This window comes from Euprymna scolopes, chromosome 12 (assembly GCF_053919585.1).
Source record: "Euprymna scolopes isolate OS-2025 chromosome 12, ASM5391958v1, whole genome shotgun sequence".
NCBI classification, from domain to species: Eukaryota; Metazoa; Mollusca; class Cephalopoda; order Sepiida; family Sepiolidae; genus Euprymna; species Euprymna scolopes.
In genome coordinates, this window is record NC_136493.1 from 151317071 (window position 1) to 151343468 (window position 26398).

The 26398-nt window shown below is 33.6% G+C and overlaps 1 protein-coding gene across 1 annotated transcript; it reads left to right on the forward strand.

Moving 5' to 3' along the window:
* Positions 1-1209: 1209 nt before the first annotated feature.
* Positions 1210-14384, forward strand: LOC145291551 (translationally-controlled tumor protein homolog). The gene is made up of 6 exons (XM_080137565.1): positions 1210-1394; positions 1485-1555; positions 12117-12301; positions 12657-12772; positions 12917-13023; positions 14154-14384. Exons 1-6 carry the CDS (start codon positions 1367-1369, stop codon positions 14154-14156), a joined length of 510 nt encoding a protein of 169 aa, XP_079993691.1. The 5' UTR covers positions 1210-1366; the 3' UTR covers positions 14157-14384.
* Positions 14385-26398: the final 12014 nt, after the last annotated feature.

Here is a 26398-nt window from a genome sequence, read left to right on the forward strand (position 1 = left end):
TGCCTTGATAGAGTTCAAAATAGATTTCGTAGCCTTGTGGGGGGATGTCCTTTTCTCTTCCCTGCAACCTCTTTCTCACAGAAGAGATGTTGCGAGTTTGTGTCTGCTTTATCGTTATTTTCATAGCAGGTGCTCGTCTGAGCTCCATTCTATGGTCCCCCCTTGCCAAACTTTCACCAGAAACGCCCGTCTAGCAGAAAACACTATCATTAATTTCCCCTACTCTTTATCTGTGCCTAAACCTAAACGGAGATTCCATGAGCAAAGCTTCTTTCTGTGGAATTGTTTTCCGTTTTTCTGCTTTCCAGCTGACTACAATATGGTTATCTTCAAGTCTAACGTAAACAAGTTTTTAATGAGCCGTTCCATATAAGTTAACAAATTTACCGAATCTTCATTACTAACGGTTATTATATTGTCCAATTTCTACTGTACACTCTTTAACCTTTATCCTCGAGTGGCCTCTGGGCCTTGATAAGTGGTGATGCCTATGTAAAAAAAAAGTGTACCTTCTGGTTATCTTTTTTTATATAAACTATTATTGGAAAAAAATGCGGATCTGTAAAATGAAAAATTATTTATTAAATTTATTTATTTTTTATTTAATATTGAAAATTTGTTTATTAAATTGGAAACATGAAATACAGTGTACTTAATACAGAATACTTTATAAGCCCACCTTCCCATATCCACAATGGCTTTCTAAATAATAACGTTATTTGGAAAGTTATTCTTAACCTGGGGAGAGGAAAGCCTTTTTTTTTTTTTTTTTTTTGTAAAATTAATAATAAAAGATACAATACCAGTGCACTTATTGATCCGTGCTCAAATAATAACGTTATTATTTAGAAAGCCATTCTTACCATGGGGAGGGGGAGAGTGTTTTGTACATATTCTCTACTTTAACCTTACAATTTAATAAAAATAGATATAATAAAACTTTAATTAAACTTGAAAATACTATTTTTTTTTTTTTTTTTTAAATAGCACGGATCAATAAGTGCATTAGCACCAAAGCTACGGTAAACATTCAATTTTAATATGTGAATTTTCATGGTAAGCACTTTCTGACAAGTCACCACGCAAACGTCTGCATATCAGTAACCGGAAATGAAATTCAGGACCTAATCGTAACTTTAAAGTTCATTATTATTTTTTTTTTTTAAATTAATATTACTTGAATAAATAAAATGTGTTGTCAAATGATGCGCCCTTAGTAAAGGAAATAGTCGACAAGGTGGCGTTCAACAAATAGTTTTACTGCGCATGTGCGAAAGCGGCGATCTTTCTTTTTTTTCCCAGTCGTCGTTCACTTCAGCTCGTTGGAGATTCGTCTGCGTGACAAAATCCAATTGAATCCGCCAAAATGATTATTTACAAGGATATTATTACAGGTAAAACTTAATCCTGAATTCTTGAAACACAAATCGAACGTATTTTATTGTTTGTATTACTTATATTTTGTTCATTTCTTTTTATTTTAGGCGACGAACTCTTCAGCGATTCTTACAGCATAAAAACATTCGACGATTGTTACTATGAAATCGAGGGAAAGGTACGTTCCATCCGGGATTTATTTTAAACGATAATTCAATATATTTTGTAATTTCTTTTGTATTTTGTATAAAATATATATATTTTATGTATGTATATGTATGTATTCCTACTTTTATTGCGTAGGCGTTAATGCCGTCTATTAGTCATATTATTGTAGTGGATGTATTAGATTCTACATCCAATTTTTCTATCGTCTTTTTTTTCTTAAACTATGGAATAAGTTTTTGGTATTATTTTGTCGGTTTGATCGCCATTAAATTAACTGGAATAGTTTTCTTTGACAAAATGTCGTGAAATCGAATACTTACGCCTTGTTCTACTTCAGTTTACCAAATTCTCTTCAAGAGACTTTAGTCACAGCTTAATATAAAATTTAAATACTTTTGTTAAATTTGTACATTACACCCTCGCCGCCTCTTTAAAAATTGGGTTACATTCAAACCCTTTAAACTATAATTTAGAGGGATATTGTATCGGTTTCGTTTGGATTCATTTTATGGCAGATTATTAAAAAAAAAATCACCAAGCCCATGTGGAAAGGTCCTTAAACACGAAATTGTCTACCCTCTCCTTACCACAAATAAAAAAAAAAAAAATGTACATTTCCATATCCTATAGAAATAAATCTGCAACGTAATTTACAATTTATAGAATTGGAAACTATCCAAATTCCATATTTTGTGATTAATTTAAATCACACAAGTTAATTCATTCTAACTTCGCTCATCCTTCACATTTGGTTTTGTATTTAGGTTTCTGTAATTCTCCCAACTCCACAAGTGTTTTATAAGTATTTATAATTTACAAAATATGAAACCAAACTCCGAATAATGAGGGAGGTGTCACATGTTGAATAGTTAATTAGATTTTTTTTTCACCATGTGAATTATCAAAATTAAGACGTGGGTCGTTAACCATATTGTCGCGGTTTTTATTTTTGTACTTGTGTATTGTTAGTACCGCGCTGAAATGTTATTTCGAAAGCCATTTTTAACATGGGGAGAGAAGTGTTTTGTAACTATTGTGCTTTCGCTTAGCTATTTAATAATTAAAAAAAAAATCATGAAACTTTAATTTAACCTGAAAAAAATATTTAATAGTTCGCCAAGTACTCTTATTTTTCTATTGCTATGAGAACGATTCCTAACCCTACCATATTAAACACTTGATTCTATGAATTATCCATTTTCTTTATGGACATTTTTGCGTTGTGCATATAACTAATAAACCTGAAGCCATTGTTAATTTTAAAAAAATTTTAATCGGTAAATATATTTGTTTGAAAAGTGCTTAAGAGTCGCTAGAGATCGATTTTTCAAATATGCTGTTTTAAACGAACATTACGTAATGTCAAATAGTAATATATTCAAAAAATGCGAAAGTTTATCGAGTAAAAACTATTTAGTTAAAAGTAATTTTCTAAGAAAATTGCATTTTTCTAAGATGTTAAAGAGTTCACACACAAGGGAAATAACTAAGAATGCAAAATTGAGATTACACCGACATTTGTAGATTTTTTTTTTTTGTAAAAAGTGCGCTGGTTAGTAGTCACCCTCCAGAAGTTGGGTATTTGTTGAACGTATTCTGCTTTGCGGTTAATTTAGAAACCTATTGTTTAACATGGGGGGGGGGGTTGTAACTAATTTGTAATTAAACAATTTAATCCCAGATTCTTAAAGGTAAAGGTGGTCAACCAGCGTACTTTCACTTTTTAAAACACAAAAGCAGTTCTAATTGATGAATTTTCGTAATTTTTGAATATATTACTATTTTCCACATGACAATTACGTGATTCTTTGCTCAATGACATAAAAAAAATCGATGTATCTTAAGCACCTATTCAAGAATTGCTTCAATTAAATCTGGTAAAATGTCTCCGATTTTTAGAAAAAAAATCATTTAGTATTTCTTTTCGTTGGAATTCTTCAAACACTAAATCCCCCCCCCCTCTTTAAATACTCTAAAATGATTTTAATCGTCCATGTTGCAACTATTCTGTCTTTTGGAGAGTTTCCAAGTGTTTAACGTCTTTTCTGTCAGATGGAAGCCTGCCACGCTGACTACTGCCATAAAAAACTAAAAATTCGAAATCTGAAAACTTTGCCAAAATTCTGGACATTTAACGATTCCGACGTGTACACATCGTTTTCTCACATTAAAATCTTTTGTCTTACAAAAGACAACGGCACGAAAAAACAAATGCAATATAATCAAAGGCAAGTTTTAAGTTGGATAATTTTTTTTACTTATTTTCGAACATTTATTCTGTTCGAAAAAAGTGTCGAACGTTATTACGGGAGAACATAAAATGGCTGACACGATAGAATATTTTTCGGTTATCCTGGTCTTTTTGTCTCCCAATTTTTCGTCTGCTAAAAGTTGAATCATGTGATTTCGGTGTAGCGAGATTAAAATAAACATTTCAAGTGCTGTCTACGAGATTTCGTTTTGAGGTGTGGGCCTACCATTTATTATGGAGTTAGTCCCAGAGGTAAAAGTGCACTGGGGGACCAGGGACCACCCGAAGACTTTAAGTTGATTACAGGGAGGTTGAAAATAAAATACCTTTCGGAATCCCCCCCCCCCGAAAAGCTCCCCATGTTAAGAACGGCTTTTGGCATAAACATCCTTTGAAGGTCTTACAACCAGTGTACATTGACTGTCCCGGAAATTGCTGAAGTAGTTTACGAAAGAGATCCGAATATGGAAAAAACGGACAGTCTTGCAGTTAAGTCCCGGCAAAGTTCGACAACTCTAGAAGGGTCACACACAGTGTTTTACACCAAGTCACGAATATTACGAATTAGTTTTTAAATAAAAATATTTCAATATTGAAAGTAAGCACGTGATTAAATAAAGTAAACTAACAAAATATACAGTTTTATAACTATTTAACAGAAAAATGAATTTTTAGAAAGTGTATTGTCTTAACAGAAAAATAAAATCTGAACCAGAACCACGTAACAAAATATAACGGTCGACCTAGACGAGAGGATCCAAAATGGCCGACCAGGACTGAGATATGACACGTGCCGTTGTTTCCTTAATAAATTATTTCAGTTAGGAAGAAATATCTCATGTATTAATAAATGTTAAATAATAATGAAACCTTACCAAAACAAAACGAAGTAAAAAAAAAAAAAAAAAAAAAAAAAAAAAAAAAAAAATATCTGACAATTCATCGGCTCTAGCTGAAATAATTTATTAAGGAAACAACGGCTCGAGCTTATACTAATAAATAGCAACTTACACACAAATAAATGTTAAATAATAATGAAACCTTACCAAAACAAAACGAAGTAAAAAAAAAAAAAAATATCTGACAATTCATCGGCTCTAACTGAAATAATTTATTAAGGAAACAACGGCACGTGTCATATCTCAGTCCTGGTCGGCCATTTTGGATCCTCTCGTCTAGGTCGACCATTCGTGGAAATGCGTGTCCTTTTTCACGCCGTCTCCACAACTCTTCGATTAGATGGGAATGGAACAAATTTTCATTTTTCATATTTTATATTACATACTATTTTAAAACTAATTCGTGATTTGACGGTGTAAAATACTGATGTGACCCTTTTAGAGTTGTCGAACTTTGCCGGGACTTAACTGCAAGACTGCCAAAATTTAGGAAATAAACCAATTTTAATGAAATTAAGTATTTATCAAATGATGATCGCGGAATATAATGAACTAATATTATAACTGCAAAAAATATTTCTATTTTTTTTTTTTTTTTTTTTTTTTTTTTTTTAATTATGGGTTTTGCATAATTTTTATATGCAAGATTTTAATTTCCTTGCTTGCAAGAATCTGAAAATTTCGGCGTAACATATTTTTTATATAATATTGAATAATTTAAAAATGGGAACAGAAAAATAATTAAAAAATGCAAAAATTAATACAAACTTTCAAAAAAGGAATGTACGGATGCGCGACTTGGGGGGGGGGGACTTCCTCCCTTTTAATTACATGACGTCATTTTCAGTTTTTCGACTGCCTGAAAATTCGTAATTTTCGTGTTTTACAAAATTTTAGTTTGTTGCGTTTATGGGATAATTTGTTTTGTACAAATTTAATTCAACATCTCAGGACTTTACTAATTATCTTTGAAATAGACCCAGAAAACTAATATTTATCTTTTTAAAGGATTTTTTACAATGAATTTAACTTCAAAATTTAGCTGATTTGGTGAGCTTGCCGTGAAAACATTTTCATAACTTTTTCACGTGTACAAATATTTTTTCCTTTAGGAAATTAAGTTTAGTCCTTTATCTTTCAAATACAATCAAAAAGTAGCTGGGAACTTACAATTTCCTAAACGTCCGCAAATTTTTTTTTTTATTACATTTTCACCCCAAATAAGGCACATTGCCACTTTGGTGTAGGGGACTACTATCAGGGGCAGCAACTGCTGCGGCACTGGGGATTTGGGCAGCAAGATGTCGGTTCACGTTACACTTGAACTTCTGCATGTCAGTACAGTTAGGAAAGCAGGGACCTGGAATGGAATTCCAGAGTCTAGCGGTTCTGGGAAAGAAACTACTGGAGTAGAAAGATCTTTTACATCTAGGGATCTCTACTGTGTGGGGGTGGGATTTAGCTGCCTGTCGAGGGTGTCTACGTCGTGGGGGCACAAGTGTCTGCAGTTCGTCAGAGCATTCACCATTAAAATACTTGTAGAACGATGCAACGTTTCGTCGATGGGACAGAGGCTGAAGCTTAGATGCCAGTTCAGGGCCTATCAGATTGGCGACTCTTTTGAACATTGTCTAAGAGCGAGAGAGACTAGTAGCAGATGCACCAGCCCAAATGTGACAACAATACTCCATACATGGGCGAATGGTGGCCTTGCTTGCGCCCTTGCAGAGTTTAATTTCTTGGCTGGAGCAAGTTCGTTTCGCCTGATCTGAGTTTTGTATTGCCTATTTATGATAAAATATTAACTTTAAAAAAAAATAAACAAAAAGCACCGAAGATAAAAGGTCTAAGAATTTTCGATATTATTGAAAAACATTTGGTAAAATCCATTGAAGAAAGCGGTCGGTGGTTCTATGAGAAAATAAATCTGTGTACGCATTATGTTTCTTTTCTGTGTCTTACGTTATACATTTAGTACATTAGGGGTCATTTCTAGTTAAAAGTTTATTTACTGCACTCATCTGGACTAGAGAAAATCATGATTTAAATGTGTATGTCTCGTCTAAATAACTAACGATAATTCTCTGATGCATCGCGTGCATTTATTCTACATAAAAAAACATTGAAAAACAAATTTTAAAAACATTTGAAAAAAAAATTAATTATAATTATTTTCCATGTTTTTTGTTGCAAGAAAATAAAATTTGTTTAAATTGTTTCTTTTAGAATTACCGAGTTGTCAATTTGGTCTCATTTCATTTTGCGGTACGCTCGATCTGACTTTCTGATCACCCGTCTGGTCGGCCATATCAGAATTATCGTTAGTTATTTAGACGAGACATACGCATTTAAATCATGATTTTTCTCTAGTTCAGATGAGTGCAGTAAATAAACTTTTAACTCGAAATGACCCCTAATGTAGCAGTATCAGAATTTTTGTAGGAATTTTTGACACCCCTAACACGAAACTGCGAATACAATATAAAAATCTCGTAATTTCTCTGTTAAAAGTGGGTTATTTATTTTCTTTATGGATTGTACTTCCAAAATAAACTATTACAGTTGTTTTAAAAGTAATAAAAATATTTTTTTTTTTTTTTTTTTTTTTTTTTTTAAACGGTAATGAATTTTCCGAACTCAATATTTTTCAATTTTTAAACTTTAAAAATCTATCAAAATTTTTCTATTGATTCTATTTTTACGATATTTTCAGGGTCAATGTGAAATTTTATGTTCTTTCCAATAAATCGAATATAATTTAGACAAACGTTTTTGTTTTTTTTTTAATTCACGACACTGCTACCCCCATCCCAATTTTTAAGTGTCTATTAAAAAGTAAATACTTAATTTAGTAACCCGAAAGTAAATAATTAATTTACTCACAAATTGAAGAGAAAAGGTCAATACATAATATATTCAAATTTAAAAAAAAAAAAGACAGTGTTCTTTTAGAATTTTACCTGTAAAGTTTGAAGTTTAAAACCTTTTTTTTAAACCACGTTATTTGTTTTTTCTTTTTTTTTTAATGGAACCTTGGTCCTTGCTCCTTTAATTGAAAAAAAATTAGGGCTTGAATTACATTTTTCGAGGAGTTATAAGCTTGGAAAGACAGGGGGTCGAATAATTCACGCCTCCCATTTTGTAAATGTCTAATAATAATTAATTTAGACCCCGATAAGTACATGATTATTTACTCACAAATTGAAGAGAAAAGGTCAATACATAATATATTCAAATTTAAAACAAACAAAAACATTATTCTTGTAGAATTTTACCTGTAAAGTCCGAAGTTTAAAACCTTTTTAAAAAAAAAAAAACACTTTTTTTTTTTTTTTTTTTTTTTTTTTTTTTTTTAATGAAATCTTGGTCCTTGCTCCTTTAATTGAAAAAAAAAAAATTAGGGCTTGAATTGCATTTTTCGAGGAGTTATAAGCTTGGAAAGATGGGGTGGAATTATTCGCTATTTTCACGAAATTTCTGACACTGCTACCCCTAATGTACTAAAAGACACAGAAAAGAAACATTTATAATGCGTACACAGCTTTATTTTCTCATAGAACCACCGACCGCTTTCAATGGATTTTACCAAACATTGTTTATTTCATATTTTAATAAATAAAATTCTTTTTAAAACTAATACCAAAACTACCAACTGCTTGAAAAATTAATTAACAGATAACACCGACCACTCTAAATTTTTTTTTTTTTTTTTTTTTTTATAGGTAATTGAGGTCGCTGACAACGAATCTGATAGTCAAACTTGGGGCAAATTTACCGTTTGCATGGTATTTACCCGGCCCTGAACCCACGAACTACTTTTGACCATTTTGCAGCTTCCGTTTATGTTACGCTGTAGCATAAACGACGGCATCACCAAGCAAACTACGTGGGGGGGGGGGGATTTTTTTCCAGGACATAGCGAGCAGGGGGGGGGGGGATGTGATGTTGGGGCGCGCGCGTAGCATAAACGGAATACCATGCAAACGGTAAATTTGCCCCAAGTTTGACTATCAGATTCGTTGTCAGCGACCTCAATTACCTATAAAAAAAAAACAAAAAAAAAAACAAATTAGAGTGGTCGGTGTTATCTGTTAATTAATTTTTCAAGCAGTTGCTTGTTGAAATATTCTGGAAACTTGTATTTGGCGCTGCTGCTGCTGCTAGCCCCCCCCCCCCCCCCCCCCCCCAGTCGTCCTTTTTTTTTTTTTTTTTTTTTTTTTTTTTTTAGCTTTTTTTTTTAGCTTTTTTCCTTGAAAACATTACAAGTTTTCTATTTGACTCCCATGCATGTGAAAAATAATTATGGTAAGTATTTGTTATTATTTGACAATAAAAATTACTTTGCAACTTACCTGCATCATTCATTTTTCTATTTAAAAAAGTAGAAATTATTTTTAAAAAAAAACAAAAAAACAGGGTATGTTTTATGGCATTTCAGAACTTCGCAAGGTTAGCTGAAACCGCTCTAACATTCGATATGAAATAAAAAGCACTTAAAACTACTTAAAAATACCAACGAATGATGCAGATAAGTTGGAAAGTAACTTTTATTGATAATGTTACCATTTATTATTCTTTTAATGGCTAATTTCGTGAATTTGACCTTTTTTGAAATGGTTTGGCCTTCTTTTTTTTTTAATTTGGCTTCAAATTTGGCTTCTGTTTTTTTTTTTTTTTTTAAATAATTTTACCACTATATTAATTTTATAGTAATTAAAGAAAATGCTATAATTAATTTTTTAAGCAGTTTCATGTTGAAATATTCTGGAAACTTGTATTTGGCGCTGCTAGCCCCCCCCCCCCCCCCTGTCGGCCATTTATTTTTTCGCGTTTTCTCTCTTTGTAAGCCCCCCACCCCTCGTCCATTTTCTCCGTCAGATGGCAGCATGTGACGTCATTTTACGGAGAAATCCGAGCGAGTGATAAGCCACGCCCAGGCCAGCTCATGCACTAGTACCTTAAACCCGAAAGGGTTATCCTTTACAGAGATGGTCCCGACGTCCACCTCGTTCTGAATTCGGGGAGGGGCCGTCCGACGTAGGCGGTGTCGAGGCAGAAAATTACCCTAACCCTAAAATAAGCGATATGTCCCAGACAGATGCTTTTACAAATATTGTGAAACAAATCACAGAATTTTACAGGGTTAACTGACCACGTGGTACTATTCTATTCATGTGGGCTGTTTTTTTGTTTTTAAATTCTAATTATTTGAACTGTTTATTTTGTAAAATTCTTATTATTGGAACGGGGTTTTTTTCTCCTTAAGTTAACAACTGAGCACTTTATTGAAGGGGTAATTTTCTGCCTCGACACCGCCTACGTCAGGCGGCCTCTCCCCGAGCTCAGAACGAGGCGGACGTTGGGACCATCTCCGTAAAGGTTATCCCCGAAAGGTTTAAATTGTCATGAAAATTCACGTGATGCAGCATTTTGCCGAATTTGTGCCACTGGCTCTCTCCGTATAAATTCATAAACAAATGAAGTTCCATCAATTCATTCCATTTCGGCTCCATCTTGGTTTTTGATTGCAAAGTCAAGGCTGTATTTTGGTTAACGAATGCCAACTGGGAACCATGTTGATGTATTTGCTTAATGTTTACGTTAATCGTGCATTTCTCGAGTTTTAAGATGATGGATACGGGAAAAAAATGGGGGACCTAGTTTTGAAAGTTGATTTATAATTTTTTTTTTGTAGGTTTCCGACTCTTTGTTTACATTTGAAAGATTAGGAAATTAACTTTAGTCTCTAAAAGAAAAATATTTGTACAGGTGAAAAAAAAAGTTATGAAAATGTTTTCGCGGCGAGCTAACCAATTCATCTAAATTTTGAAGTTAAATAAATTCATTGTAAAAAAAAAAAAAAAAGTTTTCTGGGTCTATTTCAAAGATAATTAGTAAAGTCCTAAAATATTGAATTAAATTAAAAAAAATAAAAATAAAAACACCTTGTTTATACAAAATACAGTTTAAATTAGCCCTCAAAAAGCAAGTAATTATGCCGTTCGGCAAAACGCAACCGATAAGTTGGTAAGCATGTATATATGGAAGCCTAAAATTACAACCAAAACGAAAACGCTGTTTTAAACTGAAGTCATGTTAGTAAAAGGAGATAGGGGTGTCACTACCCCCCACCTCCCCACCCCCCGACGTACATTCATAGTGAACGTTTGTATCGATTATCATTTTTTAATTTGTTTTGTGTTCCTGTTAATTTTTTTATTATTGTTCGAGATTATATAAAAATGATGCAAAAAAAAATTATGCGAAATCTGTAATTTAAAAAAAGTAGAAATATTTTTGCTATTATAATTTTTTGGTGAAAAATATTAAATAAACAATGCTTAATTCAATGGTAATATCGGTAGTTCGAGAAATTCATTTTTCTTTGAGTTATATCGAATTTATTAATACGGACTCTAGAGCTTTTTTTGTAATGTTCCTGTAAAAATTTTATTGTTACAAATTACGATGCTTTATTTATATAAAAAAAAAAAGCAAATTCTTCAGTTTTTTTATTTACTACTGAAAACATAACTTTAAAGGTATTTTTTGTTTTAACCAAAATAATACATCTCCACTCGGATTTAAATAAAAATAATTAGTTCATTATATTCCGATCAGTATTTGATAAATACTGAAAAATTCATTAAAATTAATTAATTCTTTTTTTTTTTTTTTTTTTTTTTTTTTTTTTTTTTTTTTTTAAATTCAGCACATTTATAGTTGAAAAGTTTTTAAGAATCTTGAATTCAAAATTTACAATGAATCAATTTTTAAGTTTTTACTGTTATTTATGGATGTTGAAATGCTTACCTTTATTAGTATCGTACCTATAGTGCTGTTATTTACTGAGTCCCTGTAGATGGCCTCTTCCTAATACTAGTTTGCACTTGCTCCACACTATTTTCTTCACGAGCAAGGTTGCTCGGGTCAAAAGTAGCTTAAAACTTTCTCACTGAATGTACACTTACACATAAATGCGTTTTTATAAATTTCTTTCAGTAAAAAAAAAAAAAAATCAGTTTTTATTCTTTATACATAATTTTTGTTTTTAAAAAAAACAAAAACTGGTGAAATCTTTCAATTTAGGGCAGAAGAATGAATATTTTCTAAATTTTAAATATTATTCATCCGGTACAACATTGGTCCAGAAAATACCAAACTTTTTTAACTGGCCATATAAACTAACAACTGCACTTTATATTAAAGATGTGGTGGACATCACAAATCCTTACTTGTATATATTCCTGAGTAATATGGATGTTTTTTTTTTTTTTTTTTTTTTTTTTTTTTTTTGTGTAAAAATCCAAGCTTGTGTGTTTGGACTCCCTTTAATTTTGGAATCAATTTTTTTTGCATTAGGATGCAAACTATCCATAATACATGCTGGAAAAAAATTATTATTTTTTTTTTTTTTACAGTTGATTACTGAAAAAGATGGTGATTTTGACAGCATGATTGGTTCCAACCCTTCAGCTGAAGGTGGTGGTGAAGACGTGACACTAAACGAAAGAACAGATGTTAACATCGTCATCGCCCATGATCTTCAACCCACTGTTTTCGCTAAAAAACAGTTTATGGCTTTTATAAAGGATTATATGAAAAAGTAAGTATTCTTTGATTAGTGATTTTAATGAAATTATCAGTTATAGTGGACACACCTAATATATGGTTTAGATTTGCTTTTATGATATCGATTTTTTTTTTTTTTTTTTTTTTTTTTTAAGGCTTTCTTTGTACGGCACAACTCAATTTGAATAACTTTTTTGATACCTCCAAAGCCTGTAAGATTATTTTCCAATGTTAATATCAAGAAATGAAAGCTGTTTATATGCAAAATAATTTTGAATATTCAACTTGTTTGTTGCAAGTGAAGAAGTTATAAACGGAAAGAAAAAGATTTGAAAAGTACTAAAGCTTCCATATTAAAATATTTCCTGTAAATCATTTTATTTCTTCAGATTGATAGCACAAGTTGAAGAAAATGAACCTGATCGGGTTGCCAATTTAAAAGTGAAATTACAAGCCAAAGTAAAAGATATATTGAGTCATTTTGATGACTACGAATTTTATAACGGTAAGAAATTCTTATTTATTTGCCAATTTATAATTTTCTCATTTTGTATTTATAATTGCTTTAATTAAATGTAAATTCTTGTGATATAAATAAGTTTCTAAATTTTTTTTTTTTTTTTTTTTTTTTTTTTTCCCCCTTCCACAGGTGCATCCATGAATCCAGATGGTTGCATTTTGCTTTTAAATTACCGGGAAGATGGAAGTACGCCATTTTTCACAGTCTTTAAAGATTCGGTCGTCAGTGAAAAATATGTAAGTAAGAAAAATAGCTGTTTCTGTAAAATTGGTAGACCATATTTTTTATTTGTCCTTCTCTATATTTTGTCTTCCTTTTCTTATGATAGTTCTATGAAAATGCCTCATCCCATCGTAAAGAATACTTGAGTATCACTGGAGTTGCCAGCAAAAGACTCGTCTGCTTCATTGACCTTTTTGGTCTCTAAGAAATATGACTGTACACCAATCATGGTTCATGAAACCTTCATCTTCACCATTCTCCTTTATGGCTGTGAGATTTATCCTATGCGGGCAAGTGACCTATGCAAACTTGAGATATTCTTTGCTTCAGCCTCTGTCCAGTGACAACTTTCTCTCTCTCTCTCTCTCTCTCTCTCTCTCTCTCTCTCTCTCTCTCTCTCTCTCTCTCTCTCTCTCTCTCTCTCTCTCTCTCTCTCTCTCTCTCTCTCTCTCTCTCTCTCTCTCTCTCTCTCTCTCTCTCTCTCTCTCTCTCTCTCTCTCTCTCTCTCTCTCTCTCTCTCTCTCTCTCTCTCTCTCTCTCTCTCTCTCTCTCTCTCTCTCTCTCTCTCTCTCTCTCTCTCTCTCTCTCTCTCTCTCTCTCTCTCTCTCTCTCTCTCTTTCCCCCCCCCCCCCCCCAAAGTACAACTCGCATTTGCTGCACAATCCACTCCCCTGAAAAATCTTTCTGCCAGATGCCTTTGTTGGTGAGTCACCCAGGTGACTATCTATAAAGTCATCGACTCTGCATCACCACTAGGCTGAGAGAAACTTTGCGGAGGTCACTGGAACTGCAAATGGCTTGCACTTGTAATGGAAGCAGTCTTAGATCGTCATGTCTGGGCATTCTGTTTGGGACATGGTAGAACTTATTAGATAGAACCAGCCCAGAATGAATGCTGTAACATGCTAGGAACAAAGTGTAGTTGTTCTGATACGCTTCGTTTCTATTCTCAGTCAGTGAAGCAAATTTGTATCTAGTGGTGGTGGGGGGTGTATTATACTAGTGTTCCTGATTGTTTGGGTGAACAAAACCTCTTTCAGTGCGAGATAATTAATGAAGGATAAGTTATTTACATGCGGATAGTTCATACTTTCTCTACAAGTAAACTATATTTTTTACATTTTTTTTTTTGTTTGTTTTTCAGTAAACGTACAAAATGGAATATCCTGAAATGCAGATTAAAAGATACCAGAGAAAGGAAACAAAAATGAATTTTCTAACAACTTGGATTTCTGAACACAGCCTGGATTCTTTTTGATTGCCTTCCGTTTTTCTTTTACCACCTGGCATCTTTTTAATTTAATAAACGTCTCATTTTAGGCTTGTAATGGAAATAATTTCACAATGCTTTTGCATTAAACAAAAATAAAACGTTCTGACTTCTTTTTACTTTCTTTTGCATGTATTTCCATTTCTGATGTTTGTCAGAAAATATTTCCATTAAACTCTTCCTCCTCTCACAACAAAGAAGCACACTGGGGAAAGGAAATGAATTCTTCATAAAATTAACAAATGTAAACTTTTTAACGAAATGTTATGGACTGAAATTATTTCAGTCTGAATACTGAACATTTTGTACTTCAAAACAATCTTTATTTTTTATTTATTTATTTTTTTTTTTTTTTCTGCTATTCTATTTATATTACCACCAGGCAATAATCAATCTTATTTGTATGAATACTAATAGTGCCAACCTAATATGAAACTGTATCTTCATAAATACTCTTGCTGAGGGGGGGTGTCATGTTAATGATTAGAGTATTGACATTATTGCTTAATTATATTCTAACAATTACTTTCAAACTAGTTGCAAACTAATTCAACTTATTAAAATTATATTTTTTACTTATTTTGCCCCGTAACCTATTAGTTATAATCTGATTATATTAAATATTTCATGCAACAACCTTTAACTTTATCTAATTTCCCAGGCAACACCGGGACACTTGTTGGCTTGTGTGTGTGACTACTTTTTAACAGTAAAGTAGTTTAATATGTTCCAGTGCAGATAAAAAAATTGTGGTCAGCCACGTATGCTTTTTTTTTTTTTTTTACACTTTGGGGATGATTAAACCATTCCTTTTTCAAGAGTAACTGGACTCCTGAAAAGTGCAAGAGATTCAAACAAATGAGCCTCAACTTAAGGGACGGTTAGAATCTTAAAAGATCTCCAGGTGACTGGCATCCAGTAGGATGACCCATCTCCAACTTAAACAAAATGATAAAAATTGAAAGTCTGACTTGAATAAGGGCTTTTAAAAAAAGCACTAACATAGTCATTAATGGTGTGTATGGTTCCCAACCAATTCATAGATTATTAACCTACAGCTTTATATACATTCAAATGTCTGCCAAGATATGATTATTGGTGCCAGATTCCCTTGGATATGATTGGTTATTTTCAAAATAACAGGGTTTGTATAGGCTTAAAAAAAAAAACCAATGTTCAGTAAAAATTTGTCCGAATATTAAAATATTTTAAAAATCATTTTATTTCCAGTTTTGTCACTACAAGAGTTACTTCCCTTTATCACTAAATTACTAGAGCATATCCATATATGCTTTATGGTTGAATACTATTAAAATATTAGCCCAGAAAATGTAGAGGGGATGAACATTTTATTGTTTAAATTACCTGTAGTTTTATAGAAGATGCTGGAAGTGCTCCCCATTCGACATCTTTGCATTTCTGGGCACATTTAACGTTTGCAGATACTGCCTGTAGAGCTTCTATGGTGATTCTCTTAATAGCATTGGTAATATTCTCCTTCAATTGGTCTAGATTGTGAGGCTTATTTGCATAAACTTTTGTTTTTTAAAACCTCCTCCTCCTTCCCCTCTCAGATAAAAATCACATGATGAAAAGACCCGGGAATCTGGTAGCCATAACCCTTTGCTCATTGTACTCTCTTCTGAAAACATATCATAAACTGGTGGCATTGAGATGTTTGGCGTGAGCGCCATCTTGTTGGAGAAAGAGTTGCATTTTGTCTTGTGGTGTCAGTTGGTCAATAAGAGAAAGATTTGGCTACTTTATTAAGCACTTGTGTAATTCATGATAATTATGCAAGAGATAATTTAGGACTCTTAAAATCCAGTGAACTGTTTTAAGTAAATAAGGAAAATAACTCAAGACCATGGTGCTGGAAATTGCTGAGGCAGGTTACAAAAAAGGAAACCGATTAATTCACAGGCTAAAATGAAAAATGATTTAAATAAATCATTAGTATAGCTGAACCGTCAACTGTTCACAACCTACATTGTGAGAACTTCTGATACTCTAATAGCTAGACTAGTATTGAGAGGATTCTCTGGAAATAGTTGGTGAACATGGATAAGAATCTTGTGGCAGAGGATCATTTGTAACCAGGTGGAGGCCACAGGAAGGATGTGGCAATAACACACCCCTTTATTTTTTCATGCTCCATGGCCAGACAGAGGCAAGAAACGGCCCTTGAGTGAGTAGAAGAAAATGAAGACTAGCATTGATGGTATAAGTTGTTCTGCTCATCAATGACTAGTTTTATAGCCTTTATTGGAGAGAAAGGTTATGAAGAGAGCATTTCTACTCTTTGTTATCGTATTGACCAATAATTGAATTCTCAAAATTTAAGTTGCATACTTTGTAGCAGGGTTTGCATAAACTTGAAAAACATGGAAAATATCTTAAAGGCCTTGAAAATCATTTATCTCCAGTAAAAACTTATTGAAATATTAAAAATAAATTGAAATACTGATAAAAAATTGTATTAAATAATAAATACCGAAAATCAAATTCTCATCCTATTGTTGCGTTAACAAAGTATGAAGTTTTCATTTATTTTAAGCAATGAGAACCTTTTAGATTTTAAAATGTATAGTAGTAAGGTGATCGGCAGATTGTTTTGCTTTTAAAGATTAAAGCAAGTGGAAGGGAGCTAAAGGTAACATTCAGCTACTCGTCCCATATGGAGACGAAGGGATCTTTTGAGCTTCTGTTTCAACATGAACTCTCTGATAGCTTTCTAATTAGTTCCACACGTGATTTTGTTTCCTTTTGCTTTCTTCCACATTCTCTCAATGTGATTCGTTGTCACATGCGTAGTGAGGGTCCAGAAAGTTTAGCTGTTTCCTGTTTGTAAACCCCCCCCCCTTTCCAACTCTGTGATACAATTGTTGTCCCAGGCAAATTATTTTTGTGTGGAAGGAGGGTTTTGGCATTCCATTCAGAACATGCATCTCTGCAAAAGTTTTTCCAGTTAGATATTGTATGCTCTGACTTGATGCAGCACTCAAAATGGTTTTAGTTTTTATAATTTGTGCAATTGAACGATTGGAGAAAAATCTCCCTTCCCTGCGACGCAGTTTTGGATCACAGCATCTTCAGGCATAGCTTTTGATGAGGATTTTCGCATGCCCAGCATTTCTTTATGCCAATCTCGTCTGCTAGCTTGAATTACTGGCTATGTGGCATGGCATATCCTGATTCTTTCTATTATCTGGCTGGAAACACTTGTGAAAGTTCGGATTTATCACAGTAACAAAACTGCATAAGTACCATGATTATTCCCGTCGTCAAAATTTGTGGTTTATTATATCCTTGTTTAGATGTTAAATTGTTTTGAAAACTTAATTTTGTCTGAAGAAAAGTCTTGAAAAACGATTTAAAAAGGTGTACGAACGAACCTGCATAGAATCTCTTGCTTAATAATGCTTTACTTGCCTCTACAATGCCTGCCAAACTGAACCTGGAGCATGTAGCTTTCAAGAGATGCCTGAGCATTATTTTGATCTTGGCAACCAGTATTGCAGGTATTATAGTTGGTGTCTTTCTCAACTGCCTATAGGATGTCAATTGGGTAAGTGTGTATGGTAACATGGTACTTTTGATGTTTGGCAATTCTTGGCTACTTCTGATTTACTGAGAGTCCTGGGTCATAGTGCTATACATGGCTTTCCCGCAGATATAATTACAAAAGTTTAAACCAGTCAAAAAAATCATTGAATTCACGAATCCTTGGGAAACGTGCCTGACCACTTAAAAGGCAGTGCCCAAAGTATTTATTCATTATAGTCGGCCAACATAAGTTCCGGTGTGGCTGCTACCGGAAGTGACAAGGCAAATCAGTTCCTTCACTTTTCTTGTTCTTCAGTATTTCCATGGCAAAGTGATTTATTGAAATTTAAGAACATGATTGAAAAATATACAATAAAAATTATAAAAAGTTAAAAATAAGTCTTTATTTTTACTTTTAACAAAATGAAAACTACCAGACTGAGTTAGCGGTATACCGGCAATTTCCAAAAATGCTATGTACTGAGTTACTGCTAAACCGGTATTTTTCTAAAAAATAGCTACCTGATTGTTGCTTAGGCTTGCGTTAAATTGGGGCTAACATTCTGCAAATGGCTTCTTTGTTTTGCCGGAGTTGTTTTGTAGCTATGAAGCATGCTAGTGATGAACCAAGCACTTTGACAGGTAAAAGAGCGAGACCAAGGAGTTTCACGATGCAACAAGTGTTGGATAAAGTAACAAATTCTGATTCAGGCAAATTTGATTAGGAATATTTTTCTGAATCGCGTAACACTAGTGATGAATATATCGATGAGGGAGAAAGTGATGATGCAAGTGGGCCTAGATGAAAATCCGAGTTTTTAAAGTAGGAGGCGTGTCACTCAACCAGGTGATAGGGGACATTCTGATGAGGGATGGAGTCACAATTTTGTAGGTCCGGATCTGGATTTCACAATTTTGTCGGAGGCCAGGCACAGAGCAAATTAGGTTAAGTAGCTCGGGTCTGGTAGGGTTAAAAAGTAAATATTTTTTATTTTAAAAGAAATGTTTATGAAATTATTTTTTAAAAATTATGATTAAAATAACAATTTCAAACAAAAAAAGCATCTCCAATACATATTCCCAAAATAGTTGGCTTTGATTATTCCCCACTGCCTCAGAAATTCTTGCAGATTTATGGCCATGAATTTAATTCTATATACTCCAACTACTTTCCACATGATTTGTGTGAATAGTAGGGTATTTTGGATCAATAAATGTTTACCACAGCAGGGTTCGGTAGTGCATTATGTGCACACTAATCATCTGTCACAATTCATGTGTGGTTGAACGCATTTGAATTATTGGCAGTAGGATTCCTGCATCCATCGTTTGAACTAGCACTCATTGGTGGTATTTTCTGTTCAGAAATTTACTTTAGTCTATTTATACTGTTCAAGCAGGACCACCCATTTACACTGGATTTTCAAGCATGCAGACTGCACAAATATAATTATACCATTCAATTATAATTTGCCGAGACATTTGTTTCTTTTGCTACATTTACTACTGGTTCTTGTAAGGTCCACCAATACAAAATTTGCAATAAATTTTGCAGCGTTAGGCGACTACCTCCGAAGAACAAACCCGTTTTTATATATAATGCGTTCATGCATTTGAGGCAAACGCAAGAATATCCATCAACGCATCCCTTTCTGCATTAATCAGGACACTTTCAGCAGATTTGTTTGTTGGTTATTAAGCCACACTTTGCCAACCATCGCCATTGCACTAAACATGTTCAAAGTTTCGTCTAATAAGTCTTTCATTATTGTTTTGGTGATTCACAGTTCTGTGGCTGGCATTGCTTCATAAACTAAATAGTTCATTGCTTAAAAAGATTTTAAAACATGTTTTCAATTTTTCTTTTAAAAGAAAAACTGGTATTTATGCATCCTTTAAACCAGACATAACTTAGTGCTCACTCGGCTTTCTCCAGAACATAACGTCAAAAGCTGATAAGACCGAGCGTTACTGATGAAATCATAACTAGGCTATGACAACAGCATATTCTTTTCATTGTTTTGACTCTCGAGTATATATCCCACATGGTTAATCAACCGAGAAGCACATCACTACATAAAAGCATATAAGATATCAATGGATACACACTCGAGTCAAAACAATGAAAAGAATATGCTGTTGTCATAGCCCTAATCATAATAACGCTACGTAAAATAAAATAGTAAAATTTTAAATGTAGAATCAACAGAAAAAAAAAGCAAAACCCTATGGTAATTTTTATTAACTGTATGAAGAAAATTTTTTTTGTCCAATAAATAATTCAAAGCAAATGTTTTTTATAAGATTTCTTTGACAAGTATTTTTATTTTATGAAGGAAAATTGAAACAAACTTCTTTGGTAGGTGTTTTTTTTTTTTGTTTTTTGTTTTTCAAGTATCTTTTTTATTTTTTTATATGAAACAACAAAAGTTGGTAGGTTGTGCTATGCTTTTTTATTTTTTATTATTATTATAATAATAATACAAATGGCCGTGATTTTTTTGCAAAGAACGTCCTAATCTGGATTGATGTCCACTATCCACATTTAACATTGTCACATCTCCAGCCATAGCCGTCTGTTAGCCCCACCACCCACACCTTTTTCTGCTAGGAGACACTCGTGGCCGCAGATTGCACGTTTTATGGATTTTTTTTTCCCCCAGTCGTTGCCTCTGTTGACAAAAATCTATTATGGTGTCTGGAGCTGTTATGCCAAGATGGTCAAATTTTTTTTTTTTTTTTTTTTTTAAGCTCTTCTCCACTCTTCCTGACTTAATTTTGTTTTTTTTTTCCTCTTCCAATTGGTACTCCAATTCTCGTCTGCTGCTTGGGCATGCACGTCGAGTTGAAACTCAGCACATTGCGTTGTAATTGGCTGATCGCCATCTTACATCGGACAACAGCTAAAACTGAGCTGTTGATTGCGTGTTCTGGGAAAAGTCGAGCTGAATGCTAAGTTATGTCTGGTTCAAAGGATGCATCCATCCATTTTATAGCTTTCAGCCCCGGTGGGTCATCCTTTGTAGATGCGAGGAGTTTTTTTTTGGAGGGAGGGGGGGCACGTCCAACCTTTCTCAGAAGATACATACAGCACCTAGCCTTCTCAAATAGTTGCCCTCCTGGTACTGGCCAGGCTCAATGTTGCTTAACTTTGGTGATCTGGCAAGAATCCATGTGTCAACGTGATTGTGCTGTACTAAAAAGAAAACTAATTTCAATAATTTTTAATTAAAATAAGACCAAAAAATCATTTTAATGATTATTAAATCAAAAAATAACGGTCAGAAAAACAAGAAAAACATACATGCACAAGGGAAATATAGCAATGAGAAAAACACTGATTTGCCTTGTTGACGCTTCCGGTAGCAGACACACCAGACATTAGGAAGTGTGTTAGCTGACTATTACTTATTTATCAAGGTTACATTTAGGAAAGAAAAACTCGCATACACACCTTTTTAAATTTATTAATACAGAAATATAAATTACGTTTGTGAAATCGTTTAATGATCCGAATGAAAACTGTCAATCTTAATTTTCCTGTTTCATTTTTAAGCAAATTTCACAAAGTCTTTATTCATTAAAATCAAGTTTAAAACCATTTAGCTCACATGTATAATAAAGACCCTTAGTTTAAGTGAAGGGAATGATTGATGGATCATGTCAACGAGTAATTGTAAGTTAATGTGATTTTTTGCCAGTGAAGCAGCCCTAAAAAAAAAACAAAAAAAAAACGTTAGAGCAGATGAACAGTGTGAGTTAGCAAAGAATGGCACCCAAATTGTGCCTCTCTCACAGACACACATGGTGAACTATCTCTTTCTGTACTCCTAATTGTCACTTTTGGAGCCATTAAATCCTCCATTTAAAAGAAGCCTAGTGTGAATTGATTAGACAACTAGAGAGGGGTACACTTGCATAATCAAATAGATTTCAGTCACTTTAGAAATAGTCAACAACCAAAAGGACATGTTTTATCTAAATGCCTTTATTTAACTTCTGGTTGAATTATAAACAATGTTGTATTATGGGATATTTATAAAGTTTAACTGATAGCCTAAAAAGTAGGGTTTTGTTTTTTTATTTATATACATTTTTGTTTAGGTTATTTCCAAAACATTTTGTGGTTGTAAACTTAAATTTATAACTGTTAAAATACAAAGTTTAATTTGAAAAACTTTATTCAAGCAAAATGAAACTGATATTAAAAAAAAACATTTAAAAATCTGAAGAGAATGGTGTAATACAATTTGAAAAAGATAATTTTTTTTTTAATATTGGATTTTCATTATGAAAATTTAAGTGATAAAACCTAAAAAAAAAAAAAAAAAAAAAAAAAAATCTAAAACAATGTGCCATTTTGGTTGTTGTTTATGCTGAAATGCCTCAGATTCATTTTTACACCCCCCTCCTCCAACAAAGCTTGTCAGCCATAACAAACCTTCAAATTCCTACAATGTTTTGGAAACAGTACATTCTTTGATATTCAAGTCTCTTTGATATAAGATATAAGACTGCTTCCTAACCGACTATAGCATGGTCATCTTTAATTTTAATCTAAACAAATATTTGATGAGCTGCTCTCTTGGAAAGTCAGTTTCTTTTAAATAATTTGTTTCTTGCATCCAATGTTTCTGGTCTTCTCGTGGTGGCGATCATCATCCTACTGACTCATCAACCATTATCCTCGAGTATTCACTGTGGCTTGATTAGCTGTAATTCATATGTAAAATAATATTGTAAACATAAGCAATGCTTAGTTTGATGCATGCTGCCATCAGCAGGCCTGCAATGGGTAAAATATTAGTTCACAAGGAAAGAAATCTGTTTGGCCCTTTGAAAAGTATAATGGCTTCTTGAAAACGGTTCATACTGAGGAAGCAGACCACTTAGGGAGTAAGTTTTTATGTCCATAGATAAAACTGCTAATTTTCAAGTAGCTTGTGATGTAGCTTACCCCGAAAAACACTGGCATTCTTAACAAAATGGAAAAGGGTAGATTTGTTTTTTGAGCCAACTAGCAAACAGGCTATCGACCTTGATTATTGTGAAGATTTATATAATTTTTTTTGCCACTTCTACACTATTAGGACGAAATTTTAGAAATTGTAATACTGAATTTCACATGAAAACAATGGTATCCTTGTATTTTTAAGACGATTATATCCAAAAATTACGAAGATAAGGTAGAAAATTATTTATTAAAGAAAATAAAAGTTGATGAAAATGATCGTAAGACACGGGAGATTTCAAAAAGGAGGTAATTATCTGTTTCAATTTAAATGCAGCCACAATTTTTCACCTGTTAACACAAAGTTGTTTCTGTTTTAAATAATTCAGTAATATTCAGCCATTCAGTCATATACCAGATGTTTAGGATTTCCTGTCATAAGTTAATATATTTAGTAGTCAGAGTTGTTTGACAAAGTTTGTGCCTTGGGAAGGTTTCTGAGAGAGTTCAGACAGAGGTCAGAGTTTAGCAGAGATTTAACAGATTGTGAGATGAGCTGACGACTTTGAGTAACAACAATAGTGGCCTCTGCAGACAAATTATTTCAATTGGATATTAGTTGATATATGGGAACTTAAATTGTGATTATCAATGTCTGACGTTATCACAAACAACTGATGTATCACAGCCTGTGTTCTCTTTTGTAAGTCTGTTGGTTTTTGTATACTTTGTCCTCTCAGCAATCGTCAGTGAGATAAATGACATGACCAGAAGATGAAGAAAGAAAATAAGCAAGTATTCGGGTCAACAATCATCACAGGGGACAGTTTGTAATTGGAGTGAATCTTTTTTTTTTTTTTTTTTCCGAGTCATTTGTCTGGAAGGTTCCACTCGACAATTTGCTGTCTGCATACCGTTCAGCAATAATATTGACATGATTGCAAATTTTTTTTTTTTTTTTTTTTTGTGGAGCTAGTTGATATACGGTGGTAGACCAAGAATGCATCCATAATATTTTGTGGTGACGAGTCATCTGTTTCAGGAAGCAGCATTGATCCATCTATTTCGTCAACACGATGGGCTATAAGTGTGTAGAACATCTATGATATAAAAGGCAAAATGTGTTTTTATGTTTGCCAAAAACTTTTCTCGGTGGCATTGGATCAGGTTGAAACTGATACCATCTGAAAGATCCATGTCTCGGCTGCATAATATGTGAAAATTAGAAAAAACGGTCAATTATTTCGTATAGATATGATTGCTTAAAAGGGAGGGCTGCAAAAATTGTTCCTTTTTAACCGACTTCGGCAAACGTGCAAATGCGTCTAGCGTTCTTTCTTGAATGGGTTTGAATGGGAAAAAAAGTTATTTTGATGATGTTGCCGTGGAGCAGTGAGTATCAGAGCTGCATTGTAAGCTCCGCGTTCCATGTTGATGCCCAGATAACAGATTTTTTTTTTCTTGTTGAAAATTTTAACATATGAATAGAGTTGTGATTTTTTTTTTTGTTCGCTTCTTTATTTTCCCGTTTTTATCTTTTTTATTTTTCTATGCTTTTCTTTTTACATCTCGCCCTTGCTCACCCGGGCAACGTCGGGTACCACCACTAGTCTTAGATAAACACTGCTAGTCTAAATTCACAACAGCAAGTCACCATGAATAGATTGCCTGTCCTGCATCAAATGATAAACTGAATAAGCTGTGGTTAGTATGGACTTCAAGGCCAACTGACAAACTGAAAAGGCAGTTCTTTAGAGCAGTAGTGGAGTCTGTCCTTGTTTACGGTGCTACAACCTGGACACTCACCAGAAGATTGGAAAGAAAACTAGACAATATGTAACACCTGTATGTGATGGCTATGATTTGCCGGTCACTTCCAGAGGAGCAAGCCAGAGCTGGTGAGAAATATATTGCTGTGGACTCTGCAGCATTTATGTACAAGCATAGCATGCACATGACGCCAACTGATCCTGAAGATCTGAAGCAGTTGATGGAAGACGGGGAAATCTGGAGAGAGAGAGAGAGAGAGAGAGAGTCACATTGTTCCAGGCAAGGAGCCCGACCAGATAGATATATAGAGATAGTACCAAACGGTCATAATTTACTTTTTTTTAAATCACGTTGAAGGAAATTTCTTAAATTAGATATCAAGTAAATGTCCCATGTTTACTTTATTACTGAAAACCATATAATGCAAAAAAAAAAAAAAAAAAAAAAAAAAAAAGCGATTGTTTTTTTTTTTGTTTTTTTTCAACCCATTAAGTCTTAGGGTATCTAAATTTTTTACTATTGAGTCGAAACTTTTTGTGATGACTAAAAATGAGTTAGAATGCACAAATTGGAAAGAAAAATTTATTTAGAAAATTAAATCTTGACTGTTCTATAAATAGGACAGTGTATACATGTGATTTTCGAAATCAAGAGATTATACATTCAAGTACTGCTCCCACATCTGGGCAGGAGCTGCTAAAAAACAGCCTATCTGCCTTGACAGAGTACAAAATAGACTTTGTGGCTTAGTGGGGGATGCCCTTTTCTCTTCCCTGCAACCTCTCTCCCACAGAAGAGACGTTGCGAGCCTATCGTTATTTCCATGGCAAGTGCTCATCTGAGCTCCAATCTCTGGCTCCCTCCTCGCTAATCTTTCACAAAAAACACCCGTCTTGCTGAAACCACTGTCAGTAATTTTCCCCACTCTTTATCTGTGCCTAAATCAAAGTGTAGATTCTATGAACAACGCTTCTTTCTTAGAAGTGCACGACTGTGGAACTCTCTGCCACTTGCCTGTTTCCCTCCCGACTTCAACTTGGATGTATTCAAGTCCAACATAAACAAATTCCTGATGAACCGCCCCCTTAAGTAATGACACTTTATCAAATCTCCAATACTATTACTACGATACTATCCCATTGATTACTGTACACACAATAACCCTTATCCCCGAGTGGCTTCTGGGCCTTGATAAGTGGTGATCCATGTTAAAAAAAAAAAAAGATAAAAATTTACACATTATGGTAAGGAGCAAAGCAGTTCACGAAAGAGATGCATTGCATTTTTCGCAAAACAAATACAATTTTAACAAATTTCACAAGTATTTTTAAGATGTTTCCAACAGCGCATGCCGAAAAGGCACACTGTCGGTCTGTAGACCGTCCAGCTCGAAAGCTGGTCCAAAAAAGGAAGAAGCTGCTTATTGCTCTTTCTTTTATAGGTGTTTCCGGTGGTCTTTTGCGCATGTGTGGATTTCCTTTGAAAGGGGAAGTGACAGTGTCCATGTGTGTGTACATGTGCGTACGTTAGCGTGTGTGTATACACGTGAATGTGAGTGTATGTACGCGAACGGTAATATATGTATGCGTGTGGACGTGGGCGCGTATGTATATGACGAGTAATATGGTGTGAAATGTGAACGCGTTTTTGTGTGAGACTAGAAAAGGCTCGCGCAAAGGTATCATTTTTTTTTTTTTTTTTTTTTTTTACAAAGGCATCACCACATTATCAAGGCCCAGAGGCCACTCAAGGATAAGGGTTAAAGAGTGTACAGTAGAAATTGGTCAATATAGTAATCATTAGTAATGAAAATTTGGTAAATTTAATAACTTATATGGAACGGCTCATCAAG

Coding starts and splice junctions, on each gene's coding strand:
- LOC145291551 (XM_080137565.1), top strand. CDS start 1,367: ATGATTATTTACAAGGATATTATTACAG. Junction 12,302..12,656: donor ATAAAGGATTATATGAAAAA/GTAAGTATTCTT, acceptor TTATTTCTTCAG/ATTGATAGCACAAGTTGAAG. Junction 12,773..12,916: donor TGACTACGAATTTTATAACG/GTAAGAAATTCT, acceptor CCCCTTCCACAG/GTGCATCCATGAATCCAGAT.